At 40.0% G+C, this 27768-nt stretch overlaps 1 protein-coding gene and 1 long non-coding RNA gene across 4 annotated transcripts in view; one reads left to right on the forward strand and one right to left on the reverse strand.

Moving 5' to 3' along the window:
* Nucleotides 1-593: 593 nt before the first annotated feature.
* LOC116805028 lies at nucleotides 594-19177 on the reverse strand. Of its 3 annotated transcripts, none has more exons than XR_006246913.1 (3): nucleotides 19001-19177; nucleotides 18566-18853; nucleotides 594-989 (listed from the first exon to the last, which is right to left on the reverse strand). It is a non-coding gene; the product is annotated as an uncharacterized LOC116805028 (long non-coding RNA). The 3 variants fall into 3 exon arrangements; XR_006246912.1 differs by lacking the exon at nucleotides 594-989 and adding an exon at nucleotides 15365-15689 and having other exon boundaries at nucleotides 18566-18801; XR_004364982.1 differs by lacking the exon at nucleotides 594-989 and adding an exon at nucleotides 15365-15689.
* Nucleotides 3813-27768, forward strand: part of LOC6560050 — a 33973-nt gene continuing 10017 nt past the window's right edge. Inside the window, exon 1 of the mRNA XM_001985821.3 lies at nucleotides 3813-5451. Coding sequence (XP_001985857.1) covers nucleotides 3948-5451 — 1504 coding nt within the window. The 5' untranslated portion in view covers nucleotides 3813-3947. The remainder of the gene's footprint in view (nucleotides 5452-27768) is intronic.

Here is a 27768-nt window from a genome sequence, read left to right on the forward strand (position 1 = left end):
AATACCAATAAGAGAAGCACGAAATATATTTGATTTTTAATTGTCTGCACTTTTTTTAATAATATTTTTTGTACAGTAGATATTTATTCAATTCAATATTTTTATATTTACCTGTTCTTATAATAAAAAATAATGTATCTTCTATATATTTTGTTTGGTAGCCTTACGGAAATTTTGAAACTCTACAAAAATACTATTGCAATGTGAAGGCACCGAAAACAATCAAACTACAATAGCTTCAAAAAAAACCTGCTCATTCACATTGTGCGATGCTAGCTGAATTTCATCTGGCATTAAAACTATATTATAATTTGTTCTGCTCGCTCGTAAAACGTAAAAGCCACAGACATCGTGACGACAACAGTTGCGGACCAAACAAAACTAGCCATGGCACAGGCACAGGCACCTGCCCCAAAACCCGAACCCACCCTCCGATGATGAATTTCAGAAGAGGCACACACACACACACACACATACACATGCGAAATCACTAACAGAAACGGAACCAGCAGCAGCAGCAGCAGCAGCAGCAGCACAAGAAGAAGCAGCAACAGCAGCAGTAGCAGCAGCAGCCGTCGATGACGATGATCCTTTTGCATAGTATAAGTACGAGTATAACTATGAATATAATCGTAGTTTCTCCTTCATTCATGGTATGCTTGACTCGCCATTGCTTCCATTCGGGTTTCCATTTCGTAGTTGCCTGCAATTCATGTAATTTTGCTGTTGTCTTGTTTTGCTTTTTACAACTCTCGCAAATGTGTGGGCGTCATCGTTGTTCGAAGTCGATTGTTCGAAAGAGGGGCATGCAACAAGGGGTAACAAGGTGCTTGTATAACTAGAATGACAGAAGTTTCTCGGATGTGCAAGATGCATTTCAGGATGATGAATCGAATTGATTTGTGGACAGGGCTTATGACCAGATATTCCCTAGCGATTCTTATTGATATTACATCTTATTTATAGCATTCATTCACTTAAATTTTGTGCTGTTAAGAGAAAAGTGAGATTACTTTTAGTATGATATAGTTTCCTCTTCAACAACTTGAGCTGTTGTATAAAAAACACGCTGGTGCAATAAATCAGTTGTCTTATTCAGAAAATAAACCTTATTTGTGATTCGCAGGGTTTTTTCTATCGTTCGCTTCAGTTTACTAAATATTGTGAAATTCCCTTAAACAGTCATGCAATATTCTATAGAGAATGGCGTCAATTACTTGCTGCTCTTTCACACATATTGCGTCAATTACTAATTTTGGCAGGACTTTCCCTTGACATGTGCCTGGTCAGTTAATTATCTATTTAATAACATCAATTTGTGGTTTAACCAAGCTAAATCAATTTTGCAGTAAACCATGAAATCTGGTCACCGGACTGTTGTTGACAGTGAACAATGGGAAATGGATAAAGCAGAAAAAGCACACTTCGCTGCTGCTAATAGGAAAATCCTATTAACATTGGGAACCAGCCAGTGCGAAAATTCGAAGAAATAGGGGAAATAAAAGGGACATCAGATGAGAGATGCCGGCAAAATAGGCGAACTGTGTCTGTGTGCGTGTTCTCTCTCTCGCTCTCTCTCTCTCTCTCTCTCTTTCTCTCTCTGTCTTTTACTATCTCGCTCTCCAACGCTATCTCTCACTCTGTCTCTCTCTCTGGTTTGTCCCCTCTTGGGGTCGGGCTCTCTCTCTGTCCAGTGTTCCATTGCTCTCAGATGGTCTGGTGAAAACTCTACACATGACGCAGCGACGCTGACTGCTGAGACTTCGGCTTATTGGCATCGGTGTTCGGTTGTGGTCTCGGCTTTGGGATTCGGCTGCAGCTTCAGCTTTGGCTTTGGCTTGAAAACAAGTGGTTGAGCGTGCGGCCTGCTCAGTATTGAGCGAACAAACGTAAATGTCGTTTCGTGCTCGTTGCCCGTTGACTGAGTATAAGCGCACAGGAAGCAGCAGTCGCAGCAGCAGCAGCAGCAGCCGTAGCAGCAGCAGCAACAGCCAGAAGCAGTAGCAGGACGCAGCAGCCAGCGGCCAGGACGATACAAGTGAAATTCGAGGCACGGGCGACAACAACAACAACAACAACAACAACTAGCAGCGAATTGTCCCGAAACGAATGCACAACGAACCTCGCACGACGACTAGAAACGACACAAAACTCACACACACACACACACAGACACACACACACACACACACATAGACACATGAAGTCAGGCGGCACAGCTATAAAGTTGAAATACGAAACGCCTTGAGAAGAGCAGCGTCGACGTCGCAGCCTGTGACGGCAACAGCAACAGCAGCAGCAGCAGCAGCAGCGACAGCGGCAGCGACCGCGTCAGGCGGCCCAAGCCAAAAGGCAGACAAACAGGCAAAACCTGCTGAGACGATACGACGAGTCCTTGCTCGTCGGTTCATACGTGCGGAACACTGAAAAGAGACACACTAGCTAAAGTTATTCACACCAAATAAAAAGACTCCACACACCAAAAATACATTCAACAATAACAAAAACAACAACAACAATAACAATAACAACAACAAAACACAAGTATAATAACAACAACAACAAGCAATCAAGTGAAATTCGTGAATTAAATACAAGTTTTTAAAGTGCAAACTTATTTCCCCCCTACCAAAATAAATAAAAATAAAAATATATTACCAAAAAAAATATTTCTTAAAAATTTTCGAAAAATTTTCAAAGCATAAAAAATAAACTAAACAGCAAAAGTCGTGCAAAATTTGTGAAACAAATATAAAAAATTTAAATAAAATATACATAAAACTAAAACAGAAGTGCCGCAGCTGAGCGCTAAGCAAAAAAGTGCTAACAAGTTCCTTCAATAAAACAAAAAAATATATAAAAATAAAAATATATATACAACAATAAAAATAAAAAAAACAAATACAAATATTGTTATAACTATAAACCAAATATACAAATTATACACAATACAAGATTTCTTTGAATTTTTTCTAAAAAAAAAACAAAACAAAAAGAATTAAAATCACAGTGAAGAAACAGCGAAAAGAAATAGTAGAAAATACGGAGTAAAGTTCGAAAAGAAAACCCAAGTGCCGTGCGTTCAAATTGTTCTCTAGCCTTAGACTAGCTGCATGCCGCTATTCTATCTAGAAGAGCATTAAACATCCAATTTGGCAAGCGAGCGCGACAGAATCCAGAATCCAGAACCCAACGGGAAGCTATAAACACAGCAAGCGGTCAAAGCAACGATTTTTAGGCAGCCGCAAGCGACTTCCGTGCCAGCAGCAGCAGCAGCAGCAGCAGCAAGTGGAGAGAGTAACCGTAAAGTAAAGCCAAAGTGCCGACGGCAAAGATTTTCATATATATATATATATATATCTATATATACTTCATACATACATATGTGCATAGGAGTGTATAAGTGTGTGTATATATATATAGATTAGATAGGCAGCAACTAGTGTTAGAGTCGGTGTCGCGAGTGTGTCTGTCTGGTGCAACTCCCTCGACAAAGGCCAACAAAGTTCAAACAAACAATACACGGCCAGACACTTCAGTTGAGGAAAGTAGACAATTGATTATTGATTTTGTCTAAAGGCAACTTCACCAAAGCCAGTGTTGTGCAGTGACAGGCGCTACAGTTGCGCACAGTGTTGTGCAGCGAGTATGAAGACTTACAAGCGCTAAGCACACATAAAACCAAACGCAAAAAAAAAAAACACAAAAACAAAATAAAACTGCAAGTGAAAACAAGAAAGACTCGACTAAACACACACAACAACTCCCACAGACACACACACACACACACACACACTCTCTCTCTCTCTCGCTCTCTCTGTCTCTCTGTCTGTCCCTTAACCCACTCGCAGTCGCAGTCGTACTCTTTGGCTCTGTTAGGTGCACACAGACTAGCCGCCAACATAAGCCGTCTAATTGATAAACTGCGCCAAAGCAACAAAAAGAAAATGTTCTTCTCGCTCGCACAGACGCTCGTCTGCGTGTTGCTCATCAATGGCGGCCTCTATGCACTCCATTTGAGCGGCAACAGCGAGAAGTCACCGATCTCCAATTCGGGATCAGCAGCGAGCTTAGCCTCCAACTCGGGCTCGCCAATGGTCAGTGGCGCCTCGGGCGGCTGGCAGCCGCAACAGCAGCAGCAGCTGCTTCATCAACATACCGGAGGCGGAGCGCCACCTGGCGGTGGGTCTGGTCATGGTCATCGATCCATGTCGGACTCACATCGTTCGGCGGCAGCGGCTGCTTTCGATGCGACTACGGGCCGCTTGAATAAGGAGATTGCGGACATGGCGCAACTGGAGCGAGAGCGTCTAATGCTGCTCGGTCTGGCCAAGCAGACGGCCGAGAGTCCCGATGCGCCGCCCGGACATCATGGCAGGCCAATCATTGCGGGACGCGTACAAATGCAGCCCAGCGAGGATCTCGATGTCGGTGATTATCCGGCGCTGTTGCAGCAGGCCGCCAGAGGCTTTATGTTTGGCAGCGTACACAAGCAACCGCCACCGCCACCGCTGGCTGCCAATGCCCAGGATTACGAGGAGTTGCGTGAGTTTGGACGTCGTCCAGTCAAATATGATTATGGACGTGAGGTGCAGCCACCGGAACCGCATGAGCTGGACAGTGAGACATTGTATGAGCCACTGCATGGCTTTGGTGACTTTGATGATTTCTCCGAGCTGGAGTCTAATCCAGAGGACACGCATGTGGGCGAGGATGAGCTGTTGCGCGAGCTGGATGCCTATCAGTATCATGGCCTGGAAGAGGATGCTGCAATGCAGCTGCCAGAGAATCCCTATCGCACACTGGAGCAGCTCGAACTCGGTGCACCGGAGACTCTGCAACAGCTCTTCGAGCATCAGGAGCAGCCAGCCAAATCGAATCCCAAGGTACATGTACCCATGGGCAACTACAACATACGCATGCAGCAAAAGTGGGCCAGAAAGCGTTCACAGACACCGAAGCAACAACAACAACAACAACCGACACTTCAGCGCAACATTTTTGGCCAACATTTTAAACAGCAACGCGGCAAATTGGCTCTGGCCAATTCCGAAGCCACCGCCAGCAAGCACCTGAAGGCATCCGCACGTTCCGGCAGCTCAAGCTCGGCCAAGATTGAAAAATCCATACAGGATGAAAATGGCGACAATGTAGCAAATCACCAGCAGCAGCAGCAAGCTAAAGAATCATCTGCAGCTGCAGCAGCAGCAGCAGCAGCAGGAACTGTTGTTGGCAAAGCAGAGCAGCAACAGTTGTCGCAGAAATCGTCACAGCAGGAACAGAACAAAAAGGATTCGGATCAGCAGTTGACGCATCCCAATCACAAGAGATCGGGCAATGCTGGTGGCTCTCTGGGAGGCTATGCGGCGCCTCCAGTTACCCACAGCATTGCCAGCCAACTGATGCTGCGCAGTCAGCGCGGCCAGCGGCAATATGATGTGCCACAAATCGGTGAGTGATTTTGATAAGCCATAATGCTATATACAGTATTCATAACAATTAAGTATCAATTTCATAATCAGCTGTCCACAAGTAAAAAGTTACACGATAAGCTTTTACAGCAGAGTCCATATTTTTGGAAGAGCCTCAGTCTTAGCTCGAGATCTGAGCTGATCTGCTTGACCCAAATAAATATACTTCTGCTACTTTTCTACCCTTAATATAATAAAACAATCCTATATCCTAATTTAGCTTCAAATCCCAACCGTGAAGAACAACAATATAATATAAATATTGTGGTCCCTGGCGTTTTTCCTAATTATAAGCACCCAAACCATGTTACTAGAATTGTATGTAGCTAATTTTATACGTTGCCTGACTATTTGTTCGCTGGCAATTGTAGTTCTTGGGTTAGTCGGTTAGCTTTTAACCCCTAACGTACATACATATATATGTTTCGACTATATTTCGGTTACAATTCACTTGATTCAGTTATTAGGTTTTATGACTTATTTTTATTTTGGGTCGGGCCCACCCCATTAGTGGAGTCCCCAAGGGCAGACGCTAATCGCTCCATTAGCGCTCTATTTTTATGCCAAAATTTATATCTTTGTTTTCATTTGGCCCCCTTTCTGTTGCTGTAGTGCACACATATATACACGAATATATATATATATATATATGTATGGATGTATATGTATGTCGCATTGCATAATTCATAGTTCAAAGACTTGTGGATGTTCGATGAGTGTATGTGTGTGAGGTGTTGGTGCAATGCGTTGGCGTCGCTTGGAATTTAATCCTTTTAGCCCGGTCAGAAGCCAGCTAGCGCCGTCATCTCATCAATCAAGAATCAGCCATCATTTAATAGATTGTCACTAAATCATTTGTAAACAAGATGGTCGATGTGCACGGACAAAGTTTCTTGTGTGGATCGAATCGCGAGAATATCTACAGATATATATATATTTTACAAATGTTCGCTTTTAATTGGCAACGGCTGTTTTTCGTCTATATTTAGAAAACACAAACGGCCAACTTTTTGGCCATTGCATTTAGCAAATTAGTCGCATTGTCTGTGGACAATTTTCACGAGTTTTCATTGCTCTCCTCTGTGGAACTTTTGACAAGGTCTGGCAACTTTGCGACATTCCGCTGGCGGTTAATCATTTTGCTGGCGTTGTCGCCTTTTGCTAAATTACTTTACAGCCACTTTTGATGGTCGCCAAGTTAACTGGTGTGGGGTCTAAAACTAGTTACCAGGCCGACTCTGCTCCCCATGTAATCAATTTTAATTTTTAATTATCACTTTCAAGTTTAATGACATAAATTTTATGGCCATTGTGACACTCTCAGACACACTCACAAAAACATTCTTATGTCATCTTGAGCCAAATCTTGGCAAAATTGTTCTCATCGTTCAGCGCACTGATGCATTTATAATTAATTGAGCAACAGTTTCGCTTAGAAGTTTTTCAACTTGTTATACTTCCAGATTTGCCATTAAAAAGTTATATAAAATTATGTTTTCTTGCTACGAAAAATAAATATATTTAATATATTTGAAGTCTTATGAGCTCAGAACGAATTAAGAATGCTAATATAAAATATATTTTTCAAAAATTCGTTAAATTATATTATTTTATTAAATTTTAATTATTTCCATTTTTCCAATTCAATAAGATTAATTATGTTTGATTTTTCTAAAAATACGTTTTTTCTTGTTCTAATTTATTAAAATTATTCTACATACACAATAATATAAAATTTAGTAAGTGTGGCTTATAATTAGCTCAGTTAAATGTAATACAAAGTAAACGTTTTGATCTGCCTGTTAAAGGCAATAAGAATTTACAGCACTCGTAAATCTATTACACAATCAAATTTGATTACAACTTTTATTAATACTCATTCAGATATGGCAGACACTTTTATTCCGATATCTGCTTAAATTTGAATCTGATGAAATAAAGTAAATGGCTATAAGCTTTATTCAAATGGCATTTTCTGATGTCGAAGGCAGAGGGAACCAGGAACTTTTGGTTTGTTATGGTGAAACGCAAATTCAATCAAGACAATCAATGAATTTTCATTTTAAGCGCATGTTTGCGTAGTTTCTTCTTTTTTTTTTCGTATTGTTAACGCATTTGTTTTTGTTATTGTTGTTGTTGTTGCTGTTGCTGTGCCAATTGTCACCCACGCTTTTCAATGGAAATTTCTTGTGTGTATTGTACGCACAATAGCCGATTCGGTGGCGGCGTTAAGGGAAAACTTCGACAGCACACCGGCCCATATTTCCTCTGCTTGCCTGTGTGTGTGCTTGCATTTGTGTGTGTGTGTGTGTGTGTGTGTGTGAGGTGTGTGTGCGTTTGTGTGTGCGTGTGTGTGTCTGTGTGTTTGTGCTTGTGCGTCAAGCAACATGTGTGTGCTGCTGGCCTATTGACAACGCAATAACGTCATCAACTGTCATCGAACATTGTTGTTTCACACTTTCTGCAGTAGTTGGGCAAATTACAATTGCTATTTCAAGTGTTTACATTGAAATTGATCGCACACTCAAAAAAACAAATGCTCTAGAATTGAGTACATTCAATAAATTTGGGGTTGATCATTAGAGCCAAGTATTTTAACTGTTCAAATATTTTTGGTATTCGTTCGGAATCATTTCTATAAAAAAAGAGCACGAAATAGAAAACATTTTAGTGAATATTTTTTTTCTGAGTGCATATCCGTACGCATTCGCATGCCCACACAGATAGGGACACATTTGCTGATGCAGCGCGGCATTTGCCGCCGGCGACGCCGTTGCGGTGTGAACTGTGGCTGCAGGACTTCTGCCACTGACCATGTCCTGCATGTGCATGTGTGTTTGTGTGTGCTTGTGTGAGTGTGTGTGTGTGTGTGTCTTTGTGGGAAAGTGCCTGCAACACAGTGGCTAGCAAACAGCTTCCTCATTGCCGCATTATCATTTTTTCCATGGAAAAAACTGTGCGGCATTTGTGTGATGAACGCTTTTTTATATCACTACACCACTTATACTCACTTACACACTCACCACACACACGCACACACACACATACACAATTTATGATCCTTGATGTATGTGTGTTTTTCCCACTAATTTAGTAACAACACCCCAGGGGGTGCCTGCCGGCGACCATCAGCTGCCGCTTCGACGGACACAACACTCATTTATATAGCCGCAGTTTGACATGTCCTCGCTGCGCGGGCGGTGAAGTCCTTGCTGTGCTCACGCCTTTGGTTTTCACTTTTGTTGATTTAATTTGTAATTCGAGTAACAACTTCGAGTGGCCACTCGGCGAGAACACACAACTACTTTACATCTGGGACGCGCCTTCTTCTTCGACTGTCTGTTAAATATTACGCAAATTAGTTGGAACGTTATTGGAGTCCACTCTCTCTCTCACTCTGTCTCTGTCTATCTCGCTCTGTCTCGTTCGTTTCCTCTGTGTGTATCAATGAGTGTGCGTTTGTGTGTGCGAGTGTGGGATACGTCAGCGGTGTCCTGTCATGTGCGTGGGCTGCTGCAGCCGCGCTGTCTGCGAACTGTGGAAAATTTCTTAAGTCGGTGACGAGAACAGGACATCGACGACAGGCTGTCTGCAGGCCTTCTGATTCAAATAGTTTCCTGAGCCCTTAAAAATGTGTGCCTGTTTGTCTGTGAGAGTCAAAAAGAGAGTGAGTGTGTTTGTTTCTCAAGATTCGAACATTGATATGCAAAGGCGGGGCAAATGAATTTTTATTGATAAATTACAAGTATATTGCATTTAAATAATACGAAAAGTTGACTTAAAACTATATGAAATACAATCAATAATTTAAGGCAATTCAGTGTGTTTACAAAACCCACATTCACAATCGCATCTGAAACTGCAATAAACTGGTTAAAACTCAACAAATGTTAACATGCAATTCAAATTTGGAAATTTAACATAAAATTCAAATTAAAGTTATACATTTTATGATATAAAATGAAAAGAGTCTAAATGAATACGAAATGCAAAAGAAAATCGCCATAACTATGAGGCAGCATACTCGAGTAACTTGCAAGTTAAAGTTCTCAATGCATTCTTGAAGACCTCAGTTGTAGTCATGGAAATAATATCGTAAAAGAATTCCATCAAATAATTTACTTATATATTATTGCTTAGTTCAATCGAACTGTACTCGTATATATATACTCAAGCATTTATTTGCGTATATATTTAAGCAATGGCATTTTATTTTTGGGTCTGTCCTTTGCAGCCCCATGACCCACAAAAATTATTTTTCTCTTTTCTTAATTTCAATACATGTACACTTTTTATTTTTATTTTATTTATTTTTTTTTTGCGTCTATACGTTGCTTTTATTGCTGTTATGTGCGCTACCCAAAATGAAAAGGGACACATTTGACATTTGCTCAGTAGTTGGACATGAAATGGTTCCTTTTTTGTTTTTTGTCAAGGTTTCCTATTACTCCAAGGCTGAATTTTCGGGTGCCCACCCAGATGACAAAATGTTCTTTTCTTGGCTATAGTTAGTGTTTGCTGCTAGCATAGTGTCCTGTCAGTGTCGGCATGTCCTGCCGACTTTTTGCCCTGTGGCAGTACCAACTAATTAGCCGCAACTCAATTTGCATAAGCAAATGCGGGGCGTTTGCACTGAGCTGAAAGTAAATGAACTGTAAGCGACGGCATCGCCCACGTCACACGTCCCACCATACGTGTGTGTGTGTCTGTGCGTGTATGTGTATGTGTGTGTGTGTGTGTGTATGCGATAGAATGCGATGTGATGACGCGTCAGGCTAGCAAATTCGTTAATGAACGAGTGGAAATGTTACGAATTAACAATCTTCAGATACCCTGCAAAAGTTGTCGGTGAATATTCGGGAGAGTTAAAAATATTGGATTTGTAGATAAACCTTTAGAAAAATGTATACTATTTAGGATTAAAAGCATAATTGTTACACAATTTTGTAAATTATGGTATGTTTTCAAGGGTTATTCAATAATATTATTGTAGATTAACTAGAAGCATGCTGCTTTATACTCCAGCAGCAGCAACACACTTAAATTCTATGCAAAAACAGTGTATTCCCTACAATTTTCGGTAGTTATTTTTACCGTAATTGTTTTTTGTTTGGTTTGACAGAAAAATTAGCCTTTCGAGTCAACGCAGCGCCAAAAATAAACAGACAACGTGCAGAAATTAGGCTGATGGTACACTCAGTCATGCACACGAACACACACACACACACAGGCACACACATGCGCTCACACTAGCAAACCCAAATCAATAAACAATGACATCATCAGAATGGCAGCATCCGCCTGACAGATTTTAAAGCATACACACAGGCGCCCGGCCGCTTGCATATATAATTATGGCGACGGCGACGGCGACGGCGACAACGAAGCCGAGAGAAAATATTTACATTAGCGTAAGCACAAGACGAACAAGGAACGGGCAAAGGGGCTTGTAGAGTGAGTTGGGGGGTCGAACCATTGAGCAGGCCAATTGTAGGAGACTGTATGTGCGTGTGTGTGTGTATGTGTGTGTGTGTGTGTGTGTGTGTGTGTATGTGAGTGTGTGTGTGTTTATGTGTTGGTTGGCCATTCAGCCAGTTTGACGACAGCAGCAGCCAAAGGCAACCGAATTTTTCTCCAACTTTATTTATTTATTTATGTTTTTTTTTTTGGGCAGCGCTTGCGTCACAGAAGTCTAGGAAATCGAGTGATATATACTAAAGTGGCAGATGCATGTGTGTGTGTGTGTGTGTGTGTCTGAGTGTGAGCAGTTGAACTGCTGCTTAGTTTTGCTTTTAATGTGCGAGACTGGGATTTATTTGGTAGCAAGCAAAGGATTGCGAAAGTTGATAAAGCAAATTAATGATGCATCTGAGCGTGTGTGTGTCTGCATATATAGATGAGACTGTGCTTATGATCAACTCAATTAAGTGTGGTATTAATGGCAAGACACAAGAGACCAAGCAAGCATAGAAGTGCGACTCTATTTTTATATAGAGAGTATAAATATATATATATATATAGAGCAAACTCACTTAGTCATCCGAAAACTCGGAGCAAATAAATGTAGCTGAGTAATTGTGTACAGATGTGTGTGTGTGTGTGTGTATGAGTAAGCACGTCCCTCTCTTTCCTACTGTGTGTGTGTGTGTGTTTGTGCTAGAATTTTTTAGTCAATGAAGCGTCAAGGACTTTTGCTTATGATATATTTGCCAGAGATCCACACAAGTAACGAGGCGACCACCTCAAAAAGATGATGCAATGCGAGGTAGGCAACAACAACGACAATAACAACAACAAAAACAATAACAACAACAACAACTCATAGCATACTTTTAGGCCACAGACGCGTGTGCATATATGTTTGTGTGTGTGTGCGTGTGTGTGTGTGTAGTTGCCACAACGTCGTGCCTAATGAGTTGTGAGCTGACGCGAAATTTATGAATGAACTGCAGAAAGCGAGCAAACGAGACGCATAGAGACAGAGACGGAGACAGCGACAGAGACGGAGACAGCGACAGAGACGGAGAGAGAGAGTAGGATAGAAGGAGACAGCGACAATTTGACTGTGTTCAAGTCACTTCATCATGTAGCACAACAGCCCACACCCTGCTTTATTTTTTGTTAGCGTCTTTGGTAGCATTGTTTTAGCGCAAAGTGTGCGTAAAATTAGCTAAGTAGCATGAATTTTTGCATATATACATAGATATTTGCTGAGTAAATATTACACAAGCAGCAGCAATAACAACAACAACAACAACAACGACAACAATAATAATAACAACATCAGCAGCAACACACTCACACATAAATAATGGGTTATTTATTGGCTAGAGAATCTTGGAAGTGGGTGGTGGGTTTGTGTTGTGGGCTGTGGGCTATGGGCTGAGGGCTGTGGCACTCCCCTGGTAATTGGCATGCAAAGTAAGCTGTAAACCCTCTGACTTATGGCCTGATAAATGACTTGTCCCAGCATACTTTTGCCCACTGCTCTAGTGCACACTAATTTGGCTTTGGCTTGAAACGTATTTTTGGTGCGCAGGCTTAAAGTGGCTTCCTGCCGTTTGAACTGACATTTTGAGCTCAGCGCCAGACAATAATAAAGCAGTTAAAGTTCACAGCTTGAAATTAATATGCATTTTAAAGTGCATACAATTAAATTGAAATTTAATTTCAATTATTCAAGTACTGATATATATACATATATATATATACAAATATATTTCTGTTTTATTGATTTGCATTTCGATATTGTCGACTTTGGCACAGAAACATATTGACAAACGAATTTATGATTGACACTATTCGATTGACTCTGCTGCATTTTAAAGAGCTATGTTTATGTTATTTAATAAAAGTTCAATTGATTTAAATTGACTGAAAGCACATTGTTTGAAAAGTAAGCTGACACCGTATTTTATATTTGAATTTAAGATTTTATCTTATTTATTTAAATCCAATCTAAATTCATTTTATTTCTTATTTCCTGAACAAAGTTTTAAGTAATGCAAATTCTGTTCAATATAAATATTAGCTGTCGAGCAGAGACCAATTACTAAAGTTTTAGAATTCCACTGGGTAAAAGTGCCCTCTTTAGTAAAACTCCTGCGCTTTGCAGTTAATTACAATTGGGTTTTGTTGTTTTTGGTTTTGGGCGTTTTTTTGTTGTTGTTTTTTTTTGTTTTGTTGTTCTTGTTTTTGAAGTGAAAGCAATTTCGAAATTAGTTTTACGATCCTTGGCGGCCATTAATTATAATTGGGTCATGGAGTGACACGGAGCTTACAATTCCATTTAATTAAATGCATTTATTTGCATATTTGTCTCTGTGATTTAATTGAGCTCGCTGCGAGCCACGTATTTAATATGCTTCCTTTTATCACGTCGATTGGTCACACACGTGTCGCGGCACAAACACAAACACAAACACAAATAAAAACAAATGGCGACAACAACATGAGCAAACAACAAATAAATAAACGACATAAAGAACAACTTTGCGTAGGCGTCCACGCGTCAATTCCAATTCGAAATCGAAATCGAATGCGGCCCCATTCCGCGCTTTCTGTCCTTCCGTAAAAGTATAAAAAATAAATTTATGGTCTCCCTCTCTCTCTCTCTCTCTCTCTCTCTCTCTCTCTTTTCATCTCTATTATATGAATATTTACGCTCTTAATAATCAAAATATGACCAGAAATTGAACAGGTATGTGCGAGGCCAAGTTTAACAAAAAATAGCATAAATCCAAACTATTTGGAATGAGCTACATAAGTTTGGGAGTTCGAAAAAGTGTTTTTAGTTTTGTTTTACTTTTATTATTATCATATTGTGTGCTGGTAAATTTGATTTTATTAACATATGTGGAAGGCGTTATTCAAACCAATTATTATATGTTAAAACTTATACAAATTACCTTTAAGACTTATACAAAACATTAGTATTGGAAATCGATGAAAGACATTTTTAGAAGGTTAATCAAGCAGTAGTTGTATAATTAAATAATGGTGTCAGCCAACAGCAAACGACATTCAATTTGATATTAATATAGATAATTAAAAATAAAAGACCTGACATCGCAGCCATAATTGAAATAAATTCATTTTTCCACTTCCCAGCAAACTTTCATATTTATCATTGGCAACATGTATGTAGATATATTAGAAAATAAATTTAAAAATATAACAATTTCTTCAGAGACAAAACAAAAAAAATAACAATTCACAGCTTAATATGTGTATACAAAAGACAAACCGAAATTAAAAGGGAATAAAAATGGATTTAGAAGTGAGTGAGGGCGGATTAGGCTATATATAAGTTCTGATACATATTAAAATTGCCTGTGAATCCACAGCGCAGTTGCTGTTGTCCTTGAACCTGCAGGCTTGCTGTAAAAAAAAGCAGAAGTGCCGAAACGAAAGGACGAATATCTACAAAAAAATATTTATTGGTTGGCCCCAAAAACTGTTTCGTGGATAAAAATCTAGGCGCTGACAGTGCTCAAGTGCGCACACACAAATGGCATATGGTTTTTCTTTCTCGTTCTCATTTTCATATATATATTTCTTCGTTTTTTTTTTTATTTTTATTTTTGCAGTGAAATGGGAAGGAAATTTGCGAGTCAGGGCGTTGTGCGTCATGTGCTATGAAAATCAAACGCAATAAAAATCATAGACATAGTTATATGGTATATTTGGTGTATATGTATGTGTGTATGTGTGTACCCCTGGGTACTTGTATTTGCTACCAGCGGCTCAATGCCAACTGATGTGTTGAGCGGAAGTCAAAACTGGAGCAGGCAAATGAGGCTGGTGTGTGTGTGTGTGTGTGTGTGTGTGTTTATATATTTTTAGCAAGCACTGTGACTGAGTGCAGAGCCATGCTAATGCAAATTATAGCCTATTTAAGCTGACAGCACATAAGAGAGAAAATATAACCAGAGAGTGAGGGCAAAACTACAGTCTACGTTAAGGCTCGCACACTTCAGCCTGTCGCACAGAAGAAACTAAAATGCAGAGTGCATTTTGAAGTGGCCTCAGTCTCACACAGAGTTACACAAGTGGGCGGCTGGGCTGCATTGGGAATAGGCTTGTGATGGGGTTGGGTAGGAGAGTCACTGTGAAGCTGCCTACTTAAAGGCTTCCGCCTGCAACATGCACTCGCTTTCGCAGCAGCCGCGCATAATGAGGCTAACACGCGCCTAGCTGCATGCATAATTTACCAGTGAAAAAAAAAAACAAAAAAAGTAGCCATGCAAAAAGATACTTTAGCTGTGCTTTTTTTCGTACGCTTCTCTGACCTTTTAAGCCCAAAATATGACCAGAAACGACCGAAACGTTCTCTATTTTTTCTGCAGCATCATTCCTATGGGTAAAAAATCCCTGCAATATTTATACTCAGTCACTTATATTTGAATTTATATGCAATTTGCATACTTGAATTTCACAATGCTTGAAAAAAGAAACTTGTTCAACTTCTCGACCCATTTATCAAGGAGCTGCACAAATTATTTGCAACTTTCTCAACAGTTCTACCCCGCAAAACCCACTTTTCATGAGTAGGTATTCGTTGTCTTTCTGAAAATTGGACAGCCTTCAATCAATCATCGGATTTTCCAGCCATCACTTCGCCTCGTTCATAGTTTTCTTGCTTTCTTGTTTTTCTAAATTGCTAGTGTCGCTCATGCGACTTGTACAAAATTAACAAAACACAGTTCTATAAAAAATCTGCAAAATATTAATAACATTTCAAGATGATTATTCTTTTTATACACTATTTCTTTCTATCGATAGTTATTATGAGGGACATCGTAACAAGCTAAATGGGACACACCACTTATAGGACATGACACCTTTCAAAATTTACATGACAAATGAGATCAGCTAATGCAGCGGTTAACCACTTCAAGTAGGCTAAACACTAGACAGTGACAGAGATAGAGAGTGACCACAAATATAGGAAAATACCAAGTGGAGAATACTAGAATTGTTTTTCTTTGTTGCTTTCCAAACTTGTTGCCTTTAGCAGCTAGCTGGGGGCCTGAGCAAACAAACAGCCACACCTAAGCAGTCAAGCAAACCAACGAGCTAAGCGTCGAGGTGCCCAAATAAACACAACACACATGCAACCACTTACGCCCCAAGACACACACACATAGGAGACCCATGACCACAAAATAACATCAAGGCTTCTAGAGACGTTCAGCAGCAGCAGCTGATTTGGGGCAGTTATCTGGCTAATGCCGTAACACAAAGCCTGAAAAAGAATAAGTCAGAATTACGAATACGCCACAGTGGTTCCAATCAGGCCAAGTCTCAATCGAAGCGTTCAAATTAAATTGACCTTTTGCGCAATTGGCCCGCTCGCAATCCCAACAATCGAAATCGAATCGACTAACAATAACAAATTGTAAGCTACCTTTTTGTACTGTGGACAAAAGAGTTGCTTAAATGAGTGGCATAAAGCTCTTCACACAGAAATCAGAGATTATTAACGAAAGCAACTGGAAACTTGTCATGAACATGGCATAAATACAGCTAATTGCTTAACTTACGCATTTTAAAAGGCCGGATACAATTATATAGTAATTGATAATATTACTAAAGAGTCGTTGTATGACGACGTGTGCTGACCATGGCCAGTAAAAGGTTTCAACTTAAGTGAATCCGAAAGTTGAATCAACCGAAAGTTGAATCCAAATGAATCGAAAACCACAACCGCAACCACATTGTCGGCGTCTCCAATGTGGTTTCGGATTAATCCTGGCAAATAAATGTCAAGCTACGAGTCTGTCCGCGGTTGATTTTGTTGTCGTTGTCGTTGTCGTTGTCATTGTTATCGTTGGCTTGCTGGCGTTGTCCTTTTTATTCTTATCCTTGCGTTGTGCGTTAGTTAAAATTGACAGCTGGTTTTGCAATTAAATAAGATTTATGTCGCAGCAGCTGCCGCCGCGGCTTATTGCCCACATACATATAACTATATATATATATATATATTTAGTATATGTATATAAATATATATCATTTACCTTGTGTGTCGTTCGTTTTTGCATTAATGTGCCAGCAGATGCCTGCACATGACCTGAGCTGTCAATTCTGCGTATACGTAATGTCTGCATTTTTTTCTGCTTTTCTTATGCCAAATTTGCTTTTATATAAGCCACAACATATCATACCATTCATTAATAGTATTTCTATTTCTATTTCTAAACTGATTTTCGTTTTTCTATCTTTACAGGTAAGTTATCGAAGCAAACAAATGTCTTGATGGGTTACGGTTTAGTCAGGTGCGTAAATTACTTATTTCGTTCGTTTTCTTGATAGGTGAATGGCAGATAATAGATATTTGTACTATACACAAATCTGCTGGTGCATTCCCAACACAGATATAGGCAGCAATTCTTAAATTAATATCAATTATGTTGTGCTTTAAATTCTCATTATGGAAGCACCTTTAAAAAGGTTTTAAAGCCTTCCATCACAATTATGGCCCAACTAATGGGCAATGGCTGCAACAGCTTGTCTGGGAGGCTCTTGCTGGGCATACTCACAGCTCGGGTTATCTGTGTGAGTGTGTGAGTGTAGATGTTTGTGTGTATGTGTGTGTGTGTGTGTGTGTGTCTGACCATGCTGAGGCCAACACAAACAACTCAGTCTGTAGTTTGCAGGCACAGGCTTTGGTTGTCAGGTGATAAATATATATATATATATATGTGATAGCAACAGTCGTATACAGCTATGAGGCACTGTGGGTACATAGCAACTTATCGCTACCTTTTTTGCCGTTTGTCGTTTTTCTCGTTTGCGCTGTTTTCGTTGCTGTTCTTGTTGCTGTTGTTGTTGTTGTCGTTGTGTATATATTTAGCACCAGAACGCCTAAAGCTATGCACCATTATCTGCACGACTTACGCAAACAGACAGGGGGTGCCGCCGGGGGGGCATGTTCAGACTGGGCAGTCGTAGTGAAACAGAAAGAGAGAAAGAGAAAGAGAGAACTGAGAGAAATGAATACGCGACAAGCGTGTTTTGCCTGGCTGGTTTCGGTCTTTAACCCGCTGCTGCTGCTGCTTGCTTGATGGCCAAAGTGAAAGTATCCACTGACTGGCATAGAATTATGCGTATACACACAAACACACACACACACACACCTTTAGCGCACCTGTCCGGCACGTTTTGGGGCGCGTAATGAGGTCACTGAAATGGCAACCGCACATTTAGTTTTGTGCCGCTGGAGGTGCTTTCATAATTCAATTTGCGCGACATTTTCCCAAATAATTTATGGGCTACCCAAAATGCTGTCAATAGGCAGACGCACAAAGACACACGCCCACACACTCCCACCTATTCACACACCTCTGTGTGTGTTTGCTTTTATTGAAACTGCGTCGCTGTTGCAATGCACAAAAATTGGGGTTTTACACTCTTCCTTTCATTTGCCTGGACTTGTTTTCTAATCAAAAAACTAAACAAAACAAACACACAAGTGCCAAAACACTTGAACCATAAACAAACAGCTACAAACAGCTACAGGAAAGGGCACGGAAATAGAAATGGTCAGTGGGAATGGCAAATGGGATATGGAAATGACAACAATGCAAACTTACCGCCAGTTTCAGCAGAACAAAAGGTTCTCGCACATTTTTTCCATCCATGAATGAATGCCGCGCTGCCCAGGCAACCAGTCACACAAATCCCGACAACCCACAACACACCCTACACCCCCCTTGAAGGGTCTTGGATTGGAACAAAGCGGGGCCGTAAATCGCCAGCCAGGGGATCCGTGTTAAGCGAATCTTTTGTGACGAGCAACTGTTTGCAGGCACTGTGATTTCACAAGTGTCTAGTGTTTAAAATAGCTATATTTTTCCTTAAGAATATTTCTGTTTTTTGCTCTGCATTGTTTAAATGAAATATACAATTAATTTATGGATATAATTGTACATAATTCGAGATATATATATGTATATATTTTATTAAACTAAAGCAAGGATCAGTAAAGAAATAGGTATTTCAGAAAACTATTTTACTTTAATTCTTACCTGCACTGTTATCTAACAGTCTTTAGTTGAGGAATAGTCTGGAACTTAATTCACCGAGCAGCCCTGTCGAGGCAGTGAATCTGCTTTTACGCTTCAACTGCTAAGGTCATAGTTCAAATTGAGTTTCCTTGCAAATTAAATGGAGCAAGATTATGAAAAGTTTAACGCAGACAAAAAAGAATTATATATATATATATGTTGCTTAATTTTGCGTCGCCATGTTTTGTGTTGCCTTTGACTTTGACAGCGTTTAAAACGCTTGCCAGCCAACACTTTGGGGTGCACCCCACAACGTTTAGGGGCAGACACACTGCATACAGCAGCCCTTGTGGCGGCTCCATGCCAGTTGCAACTGCTCGCAGTGAATGCACTCGGTGCTGTCTGGGCAGGAATGAAGGATTAGGAGAGGAGGGAAAGTGAATGAGTCGCTGCACATTTTGCCTTCTTGTTTTGCTTTGCTATTAATATTGCCAAAGGTGCGCACTCTTCGGTACTTAAGTGGCTGCCGTCTGCGAACTGTCAACGGGGGTCGCCTGACAGCTAGTCAAACCCCAACCCCGACCCCGACCCCGAAACCGACGTGACGACCTGCCGAGCCCCCGGATCCCAATCCTAACCCCAACACGATTCCGACTGCATTGTGTCATTTGACAGTCTCAGTCTCAGCCGCCCCTCAGACACAGTTGCAATTGCCAGCAAATTCGTTTGCCCCTTTCGAGCCTGCTTCCTGCTTGGGCTTTGTCTGCGTAAAGTCCTATTGGGGTAGCAGCAGCCACTTGGCTTTGAATATCACGCGGAAATTAAGTAACTAAGTAGCCAAACGCAAATGCTGTACTCGTCCAATCAAAACTTTTCATTATGCATGCACAGCATAAGAGCCTTGCCTCGTATTTCATAATAAAAACCGAGTCATAACATAAATATCGTATAATAATAAGAAAGCTGGCCAGGTACTCTATAGCCCTGGCATAAAAAAGCAAAAGTTTTATTGTCAAAGCGAACGCACATAAAGTTGCCTTAAAAGTTTAAGCCGAGAAACAGTTGGTCCTCTTACTGGCTATTTTTAGCCTTCTCAGCCTGCTGCCTGGGAAAAGTTTTGCTGCTCGGCCCTGGCTAAATTACAGTGCAACATTTTTAATGAAACTTTCCTTCATTTTGTTCTTGTTGCTGGTTTTTGTTGTTGTTTTTTTTTTTGTCTTGTTGTCAGCAACGTAGATCGTCTAAATATGTATATGCTCAATACATATATATATAATATATAAGTGTATATAAAGGCAGCGAGCAGGCGTTGTCTTAATGAAAAGTCAGAGTTACGTGCCAGCCAAAAATAATATTAATAATGTGCCAACGAGCAACGGGCAGAAGGAGACTGTAGGCACTCAGGTAGGGTGCGCAAGGTGGACGGGTATCTTCTTTGGCTACTACGTGCTATGGCTAAGAAGTGCTCGCCTGGAGCTGACTTATCATCTCAAATACGCCAAAAGTGGACGATTGTTAGTTACTCCCCTTTTCAGCGTGTCCTGTTTTCAGAATTCTCACTTTTATCTTTGTTGCTGCTCCTTTATTTATTTATTTTTTTTTTGTTGGGTTAGCTTTTCTCCATTTGCTGCTCATTTCCTGTCCCATTTCCTTCGAATTCTTTAGTACCATATACAAAAGAAAAAAAATCATCTATTCCGCTTGTTTACCTTTTTATTCCACACTTTATTTTGCCATTTGGCTGACTTATTGCCGCGGCTAAATGCACAAGGTGCGAAAAGAAATCATTAAATTTCAGTCCTTTTTTGTTGCTTTTTGCTGAGTGGGCATTACAAATTGATAGGTAAAGGGCATAATAAGCTTGCACAACTGTTTAAAGCAGACAAATGGTGATTAATTTTGATCAGCCCTTGAATTTATCTATATTTAAAGACCAGATACAATTTTAATTACATTTTTTAAATAAATTACCAAAAACACATTTTTGTTGTATTTAATTTCGATTGCTTCCTTAGCATGGGGTAACTTTTAACTCAACATTCTTAATTATAGCTTTTATAAAGATTTTATCGGTGTTTTTTCTTGAGTAGCCTTTAACTTTTCAAATATAATTTTCTTAATTCTTGCCTCGGCATACATGACATTTTTGATCTCGTTATCATATTATCTCATTTATTTTTCAAGTTCCTTCTGTCCAGATCGCCCTCTGCTTTATTTGTGTTATTATTTTGTCTTTTGATTTGTAGTTCTTTTTTTTTTACTGTTGCTGCTGCTGCTGCTGCCTCGTTCCGGTTGAAAAACAACTCAAAACGTCAAAAGTTATAAATAATTTTCATATGTAAAAGTGATATGTTCAAAACATGTTGACAGCGCAACGCAGTCCGAGCCGTGGGCAGGAGTGGCGGGGCGGGGCGAGTCGAGTCCTGCGGCTGGGCTGCATGACTGTGTCCCAGTTCCTTGGTAATGCGCAAAAACTTCAAAGTAAACAAACAAACACATCAGCCAGGACCCGCATCCGCACATCCTTAGCCAGCACGCCCAGTTTGTCCCGGACAGGCGAAAGCACAGAAATTTATGTTGATTTGCACATGTTTATGTCCAGTTAGCGGTACCTGTGGGAAGTTTAGGGAGACCAGGGGCTGAGGCAGGGCCACCATGCTTGTTTTGCTGTATGTTTTTGGCAAGCCAAGCACAAAGCGCAGGCAAAGAAACAAAAACAAAATAAAAAAATCGAAAAGAAAGCATTTTATATGAAATTTGTATGGCAACGTTGCCAGGAAAACAATTGCGAAAAGTAGTTTTGCAAGTGTTGCCCCAACACGTAGCATGTCGAATGTTTACCACGGGAAATTCAACTAATGTGAGCTTCACACACCCACACACATGCATATGTGCACGTAATCTTGGCAGTGCATTAAATATGCAAACACCAATATCCGAAAATAAAACCAAAACGCATCACATTTTATATAAATAGTCTTTGATTGCTGCCGCCACCCGACTAATTTAAATTATTGAGCGGCATTGATTGCAGTTTGAGATGCTTGCTGTGGGTGGCTCTCATATTCATTGATTGGTGGCTCACATACCATAACCGCAATTGACGCAAATGACCACACAAAGCGCCGTCAGCGGCGTCGGTGGCGTCGGCGGCGTCGGCGGCGTCGATGGCGATTCAAGACGACGTTGGCGACGCTGGCGAAGCACGATAATCATCATTAAATCAACCGACAGGACCTAAAATTATAGCCATTAAAGTTATAAATAAAACGCACAGTGCCTCAAGCAAGCAGTCCCAAGTCAGACGGCCAGGCCTCCGTTTTGTGGGCGTGGCTGAACTTGTCGACGCTCTTTCGCCTCCTGTAATTATTTTGATTTTGAAAATAGAACTCGGCGTTTGCCCTGAAAAATCGCATGCGCAAATTGAATTAGCAGCTGTGTAGCCACTGCTAGAAAATCATATCGTAACAAAAACTTTGCTTTAGCAAAATGAAGTAAAGTGCTAAAGGCATTTGTACCGAAAGATATCCTGCATTTGTTATTCATATAAAAAAATATATAATTAAATAAATTCTATTGAAACTGAAAAGAAAACGAATAATACATTTGTTCCCTTACTTTCGTAAATAATAAAAATGTTGGCCGGGCATTTGATGAAAAGAGAGTAAACCTTTTCTGATCCACGGGTACACTTTTTTTATATTTCATAAAGAACCACTACAGATGTCTGAAATATTTCCGGCTTATAGATCATGTGAATGAAACTCCTGCCCTCTCTCTCTCGCTCCCTTTCTCTCTTGTAATAATTGTTAGCTTTGTTAATTTTCATGTGCCTGTGACGCAGTGGCTATTGGACAATATTTGCTTAGGCGTCGCGTAGTTTTGCGCTTGATTGCGTTTTTTTTTTCGCTTGATGGCGCACACGACAATCCCCCTTGTCGCCCCTGTGACAGTCAGCTAGAGCCGATAGCCTGGTGTATCCATCCAGAGGGTTTGCTGACGTCAGAGCGGGCACGGCAAGTAGCCAACGAACGACTTTGAGAACGGCCTTGAGCCGGCCTGCTGGACACAAAACGGTTCAGATACTCGATTCCAAATTGGAATGCGAACTCAACTCAAATAGGCTAGGCCAATTAGCAATTGCTTGAGTGTGAAATTAATAACAATTTGTGGACGGGCAGCTGTAAAGAGACAAGAGAAGCAGCGACACCAGCTTTTAACACACGACTGCACTCGCCAAACGAGCTGCTTTGGCAATTAGCAAATTGGCTGAGCCATCAAAGATTTACACAACTTGAAAGTGTATCAAAATAATTGTTTGGCCTATATATTTATAAATACTATATTTGAGCTTTAATTAAAAGCCATACCATGCCACCATTAATAATAGCATTGGTTTTTTCTCGGAATTATATAGGAATAAATTTTCTAAAATATTTCTAAAAACATTTCGTGGAATACCAAATACTTAAGTGAACTTACCACAAGTATTTTGATCTTTTATGTTTCATCTATTTTTGAGTATGAATACAAATTTGGATTTAGTCTTCATGCCATTTGTAAGAACAGAATTCTTGTTAAAATAAATTTCCATCAAAGTAGACTTCAGGTCGTGTTGCAGACAATTTTGCATTCGAGAATGCTTCGTTTAGTTGCTTTATTGAGCGGATAATTTATGGCTGGCACTGCTACAATTATGTATTTAACGTGTTGCCAGTGTCCGCAGTCTGGAGCCAACAGCTTGACTCTCTTGCATTGTTGCCTGCCACGTATTTGTTGTTTGCTGTTGATAATAATTCAGCTTTGTTGCGCTCTTTCAGTCTGTCACTAAAACGCTTATCTTATCAGTAGTGATTAGACTCGCTTATTGGAATGGGGAAAAGACAGAGAACGATGAACAGAGTGGATGAGAGAATCACAGTTGGACGTTAAGCGGATTGCATTGCATTCATGCAAATAATTCGATTGTATTAAGTCTGAAATTGCTTATGTCTCCTCTAATCTGTGTATTTATTTTGTAGCATATCGAAACTTATGTTTTGTGTTCGATTTTGTTGTCTATCTGCATGAGCAACTCAGACTAACTACAATCAGCAACATTCATTATGTGCGGCTCAAAAAAGTATGCTACATTTTTGTGGCAGCTCATTGTCAGCACATTTTATCGATGCTTGTTGTTGTTGCTGGCAACGCGTTAAACATCAATTAGCCGAGTTCAGTTTAATTAGAACCATTTGTGCCGCCGGACTCAATTTCAGCTGCGAAGTTTCAGTAGAGATGAGCAGGTGGGGCTCAACAGGTGCCTGAAATTGAAAAATGCCTCGGCCCCCCCACCTAACTAATAATGGAGAAATGAGAGAGCGTGGCAAAGTGGCAAGTGTTGCTACCAGTAATGTACACACCCACACAAACACACACCCACACATGCAACCACACCCACACCTCCGTAGGGGCAAAGCATCGACCGCCGCCAAGCACACACCACACACTACACACACGCACACGCACACACACACACACACACACAACCACCACACTCACACGTCAAGCGGAAATGACGATGTTGCCTTCATTTTCATTGTTTAACGGAGGTTAAAACTTGCTTGCCAGCAACCGCAGACTTTATTGCTGCCTCTGCTGCCTTTGTTGTTGTTTTTGTTGTTAGCTAAAGCGAAACGCAAATGAATGCCACATGACGCAGACAGAAAAATTTGAGCCTGGCTAAGCTTGAAAAACGTACACAAAAAAAAAAAAATAATAATAATAATAAAATAAAAGCGAAAACGTCGCACACCAAAAATGTGCCTGCGCTTTGTTTTTTTTTTCCACATTTCCGTAGCGCATTTTGCCGTGACTTAATTGCTGCTCCCACTGTTTGTGTGTGTGTGCGTGTGTGAGTGGATTTGTTTAGCACATCAACACATACACACTCTTGATGTGCTATACAAATCCGCGCATTTGACGCTTTTCGACTTCTGTGGGTTGCTAGGCCTTTTAAACACCCAGCAGTTAAATGTGCGAAAATAAGGTATGCTAAAATGGGAATCAGGGCCATGGCTATTGGATAATGTAAGCCATAAGCAGTTGACCCAGTTTTCTTGTACTTAACTATGAATCTTTAACCTACTGGTGATTATCAAACACCACAGGAAGTAATCAAGAATTTTGATAGAAGAAAAACTTAGTGTAGGCATTCAGTCAAATATGTACAATTTATAAGTTACTATTTTTATTAATGAGAATGTCTACAAATATCGAAAGGGCGATTTGAGCAAAGTAATCGATTGCTTCAGGTCGAATGTTCTTTACTTTTATATACTCTCGTCAGCTATTAATTATTAAAATTTCCTAATCTACTCGTTGTTAATTTAAATCACAAAGCTTTTAACAAATTTTAAATATATCTTATCTTAAGTAACTTCCATTTCCATTTACATAAAATATAAATTATTTTAAGCATTTTTGGCTCGTGCTATGCAGGATATGTGTAAGTTGTTGTTATTTTTGTTAACTGTGCTCTGCGTCTTTATTTAAAAATTTGTCGTGTTGCTTTGTCGCATTTTAATCTGCGCATAGCACGCGATTACCGCCACACACACACACACACACATCCCACCTCATGCCCTGCCCCTCTGTCAACCACTGCAACAACCACAGCACAATCCACCGGTAGCGCTAATGTATGTACGAATTCCGGCAACTGCCAAGCAACAGCCTTTCCTAAGTCTATATGTGAGTGTGCATGTGTGTGTGTGTGTGTGTTTATGTTCGTGTGTTTGTGTGTGTGTGTGGTTGTGTGTGTGTGTGTTTTCATTGTCGTTGCTTAAACGCGATTTACATGCAAATGCGCCGCCGCCTTTTGCAGCCTTTTTTCGGTCTTTGTCGCACACAAAAATAAGTTTCACTGCTTTATTTTTACACACCGCCAATTATAAACAATGTGTGTGTGTGTGTGTGTGTGTGGCTCGTGGTGTATTGTGTGCATGTTTGTTTGGCACTATTTTTAGCTGTTGTTGAAATTAAAATAAATGCAACAATGGCAAGTTAATTTGATTGTGCGACGGTGGTCGACATTCTCTTTTTTTTTTTTTTTGTTTTTGAATGGAACTTTGGTCGTTGTCGCCTGCTATTTTTTGTTTTGACTTTTTTTTCGTGGTATAAAATGCAATTTAAATGCAAACTAGTCGTTGACGTATTTTTTACCGGGTTCTTTTCAGCGCATTTTATTTTTAGTTAATGTGCATTGAATGAATCCTTAAAATACTTATATGTTTTTTTTACGCAAATGCAATTTATTTAAAATATTTAAATGTTATTTTGGATTAATGAAGTCAACGAAAAAATCTGACATTTTAAAAGCGTGGTAAATTAAAGACTGGCAGATATTTTCAGTTAAAAATAGTGAATGATATCTTAAATTCAACATATATTTTAATGTATTTTTTACCTTATGCCTCATTATTGACGAATCGATTGCACTGAGAGTTGTTTAAGAGTCTTTAGGTTCTTTTTACATTACAGGTGTACTCGAAGTCAATGATATACAAGACTATTCAATCTGAGTTTCAGTTCTCCCATCCGATCATAAGCTTTAATTGCCACACTAAACAGCCTTCAAATTGAATTTGAAAGGCAGCAGTCTGACAAGTTAAGTGGGCACTCGATGAACAAGCAGAATAAGGCTCACATTTCAATTATGGCAAACAAGACAAGTACCAGGACAAAAGCAGTAGAAATTACAAAACAGTAAACAAAGAGGAATAATAATTAAGAGCATAAAATGTAGCTCAGCGTTTATTACGGTTCGAATTTCAGGACGCTAAAAGTGAAAATAAAAATGAAATTGCTATATAGTATACAGAATGTCAAGGAACCAAGCATGGGTAAAGGAGCGTGACATTTGTGGCCATGGCAAACTCACACACTATTAAAGATTTCTGCCCTCAAAACTTAACTTTTACTTTGAGAAGAATCTCTGAGCTGGTGACAGATAAGCTGAATGCTGAGAACTAGGCAATTCCCGCAGGATTCCCGATTCAGCGAGCACGTGTCGCAGGCAGCCATTACTGAACTACTTCAGGTTGAGGTTTAGGTTCAGGTCAAGCTAATGGTTTCTGACAGCTCGGCAGAGAACCTAACCTCAACTGCTCTCTAACGGCTGGCTGTTCACATAGGTCAAGCGCTTGATGAAACTATTTAGTCAGGCTCCCCACACTCAATTCTCTCCCTCTCTCTCTCTCTCTCTCTATCTCTCTCTTTCTCTCTTTTATACACTCCAGGAGTATGTGAGGCTTGCTTGTGCCTTCAAAACATAAATGAGCGCAGCTTTTCGCTGTTGCTTTTACTGCGTGTGTTGCCTGCGCAAAAAGGTAAACACATAAAAATTTGTTGCTGCGGCTATACAATGGCAAATGTTCCAGTAGTTAGGATAGCCACAGTGGGTAGTTGTAGTTGTTGTGCGAGTCTTCGATTTCATTGTACATTAAAAATAATTATCTCCATACTAGACTTATACTCATGTTACGTCAACACTGCTGGCAATTTAAGAAAGCTTGAAATCTTTCGCATTTAAAAACTTAATTAAATATTTAATAGTTTATTTGTTATTTTAGAGGGTTTTTAATGTCGTCTTCAAGGCACTGAAGTAGTCGTCTGGGTTGGCCTCATAAAGCATGTATATTCTTGATCAGCATCACTTGGCGAGTTGATTACTCCATGTCTGTTTGATACACATGCCACCCTTTCTTTAATGTGTCTTAAATAGAAAAAAAATATTAGAACCGGAAATA

Source organism: Drosophila grimshawi, unplaced genomic scaffold (assembly GCF_018153295.1).
Source record: "Drosophila grimshawi isolate 15287-2541.00 unplaced genomic scaffold, ASM1815329v1 contig_1367, whole genome shotgun sequence".
NCBI lineage: Eukaryota > Metazoa > Arthropoda > Insecta > Diptera > Drosophilidae > Drosophila > Drosophila grimshawi.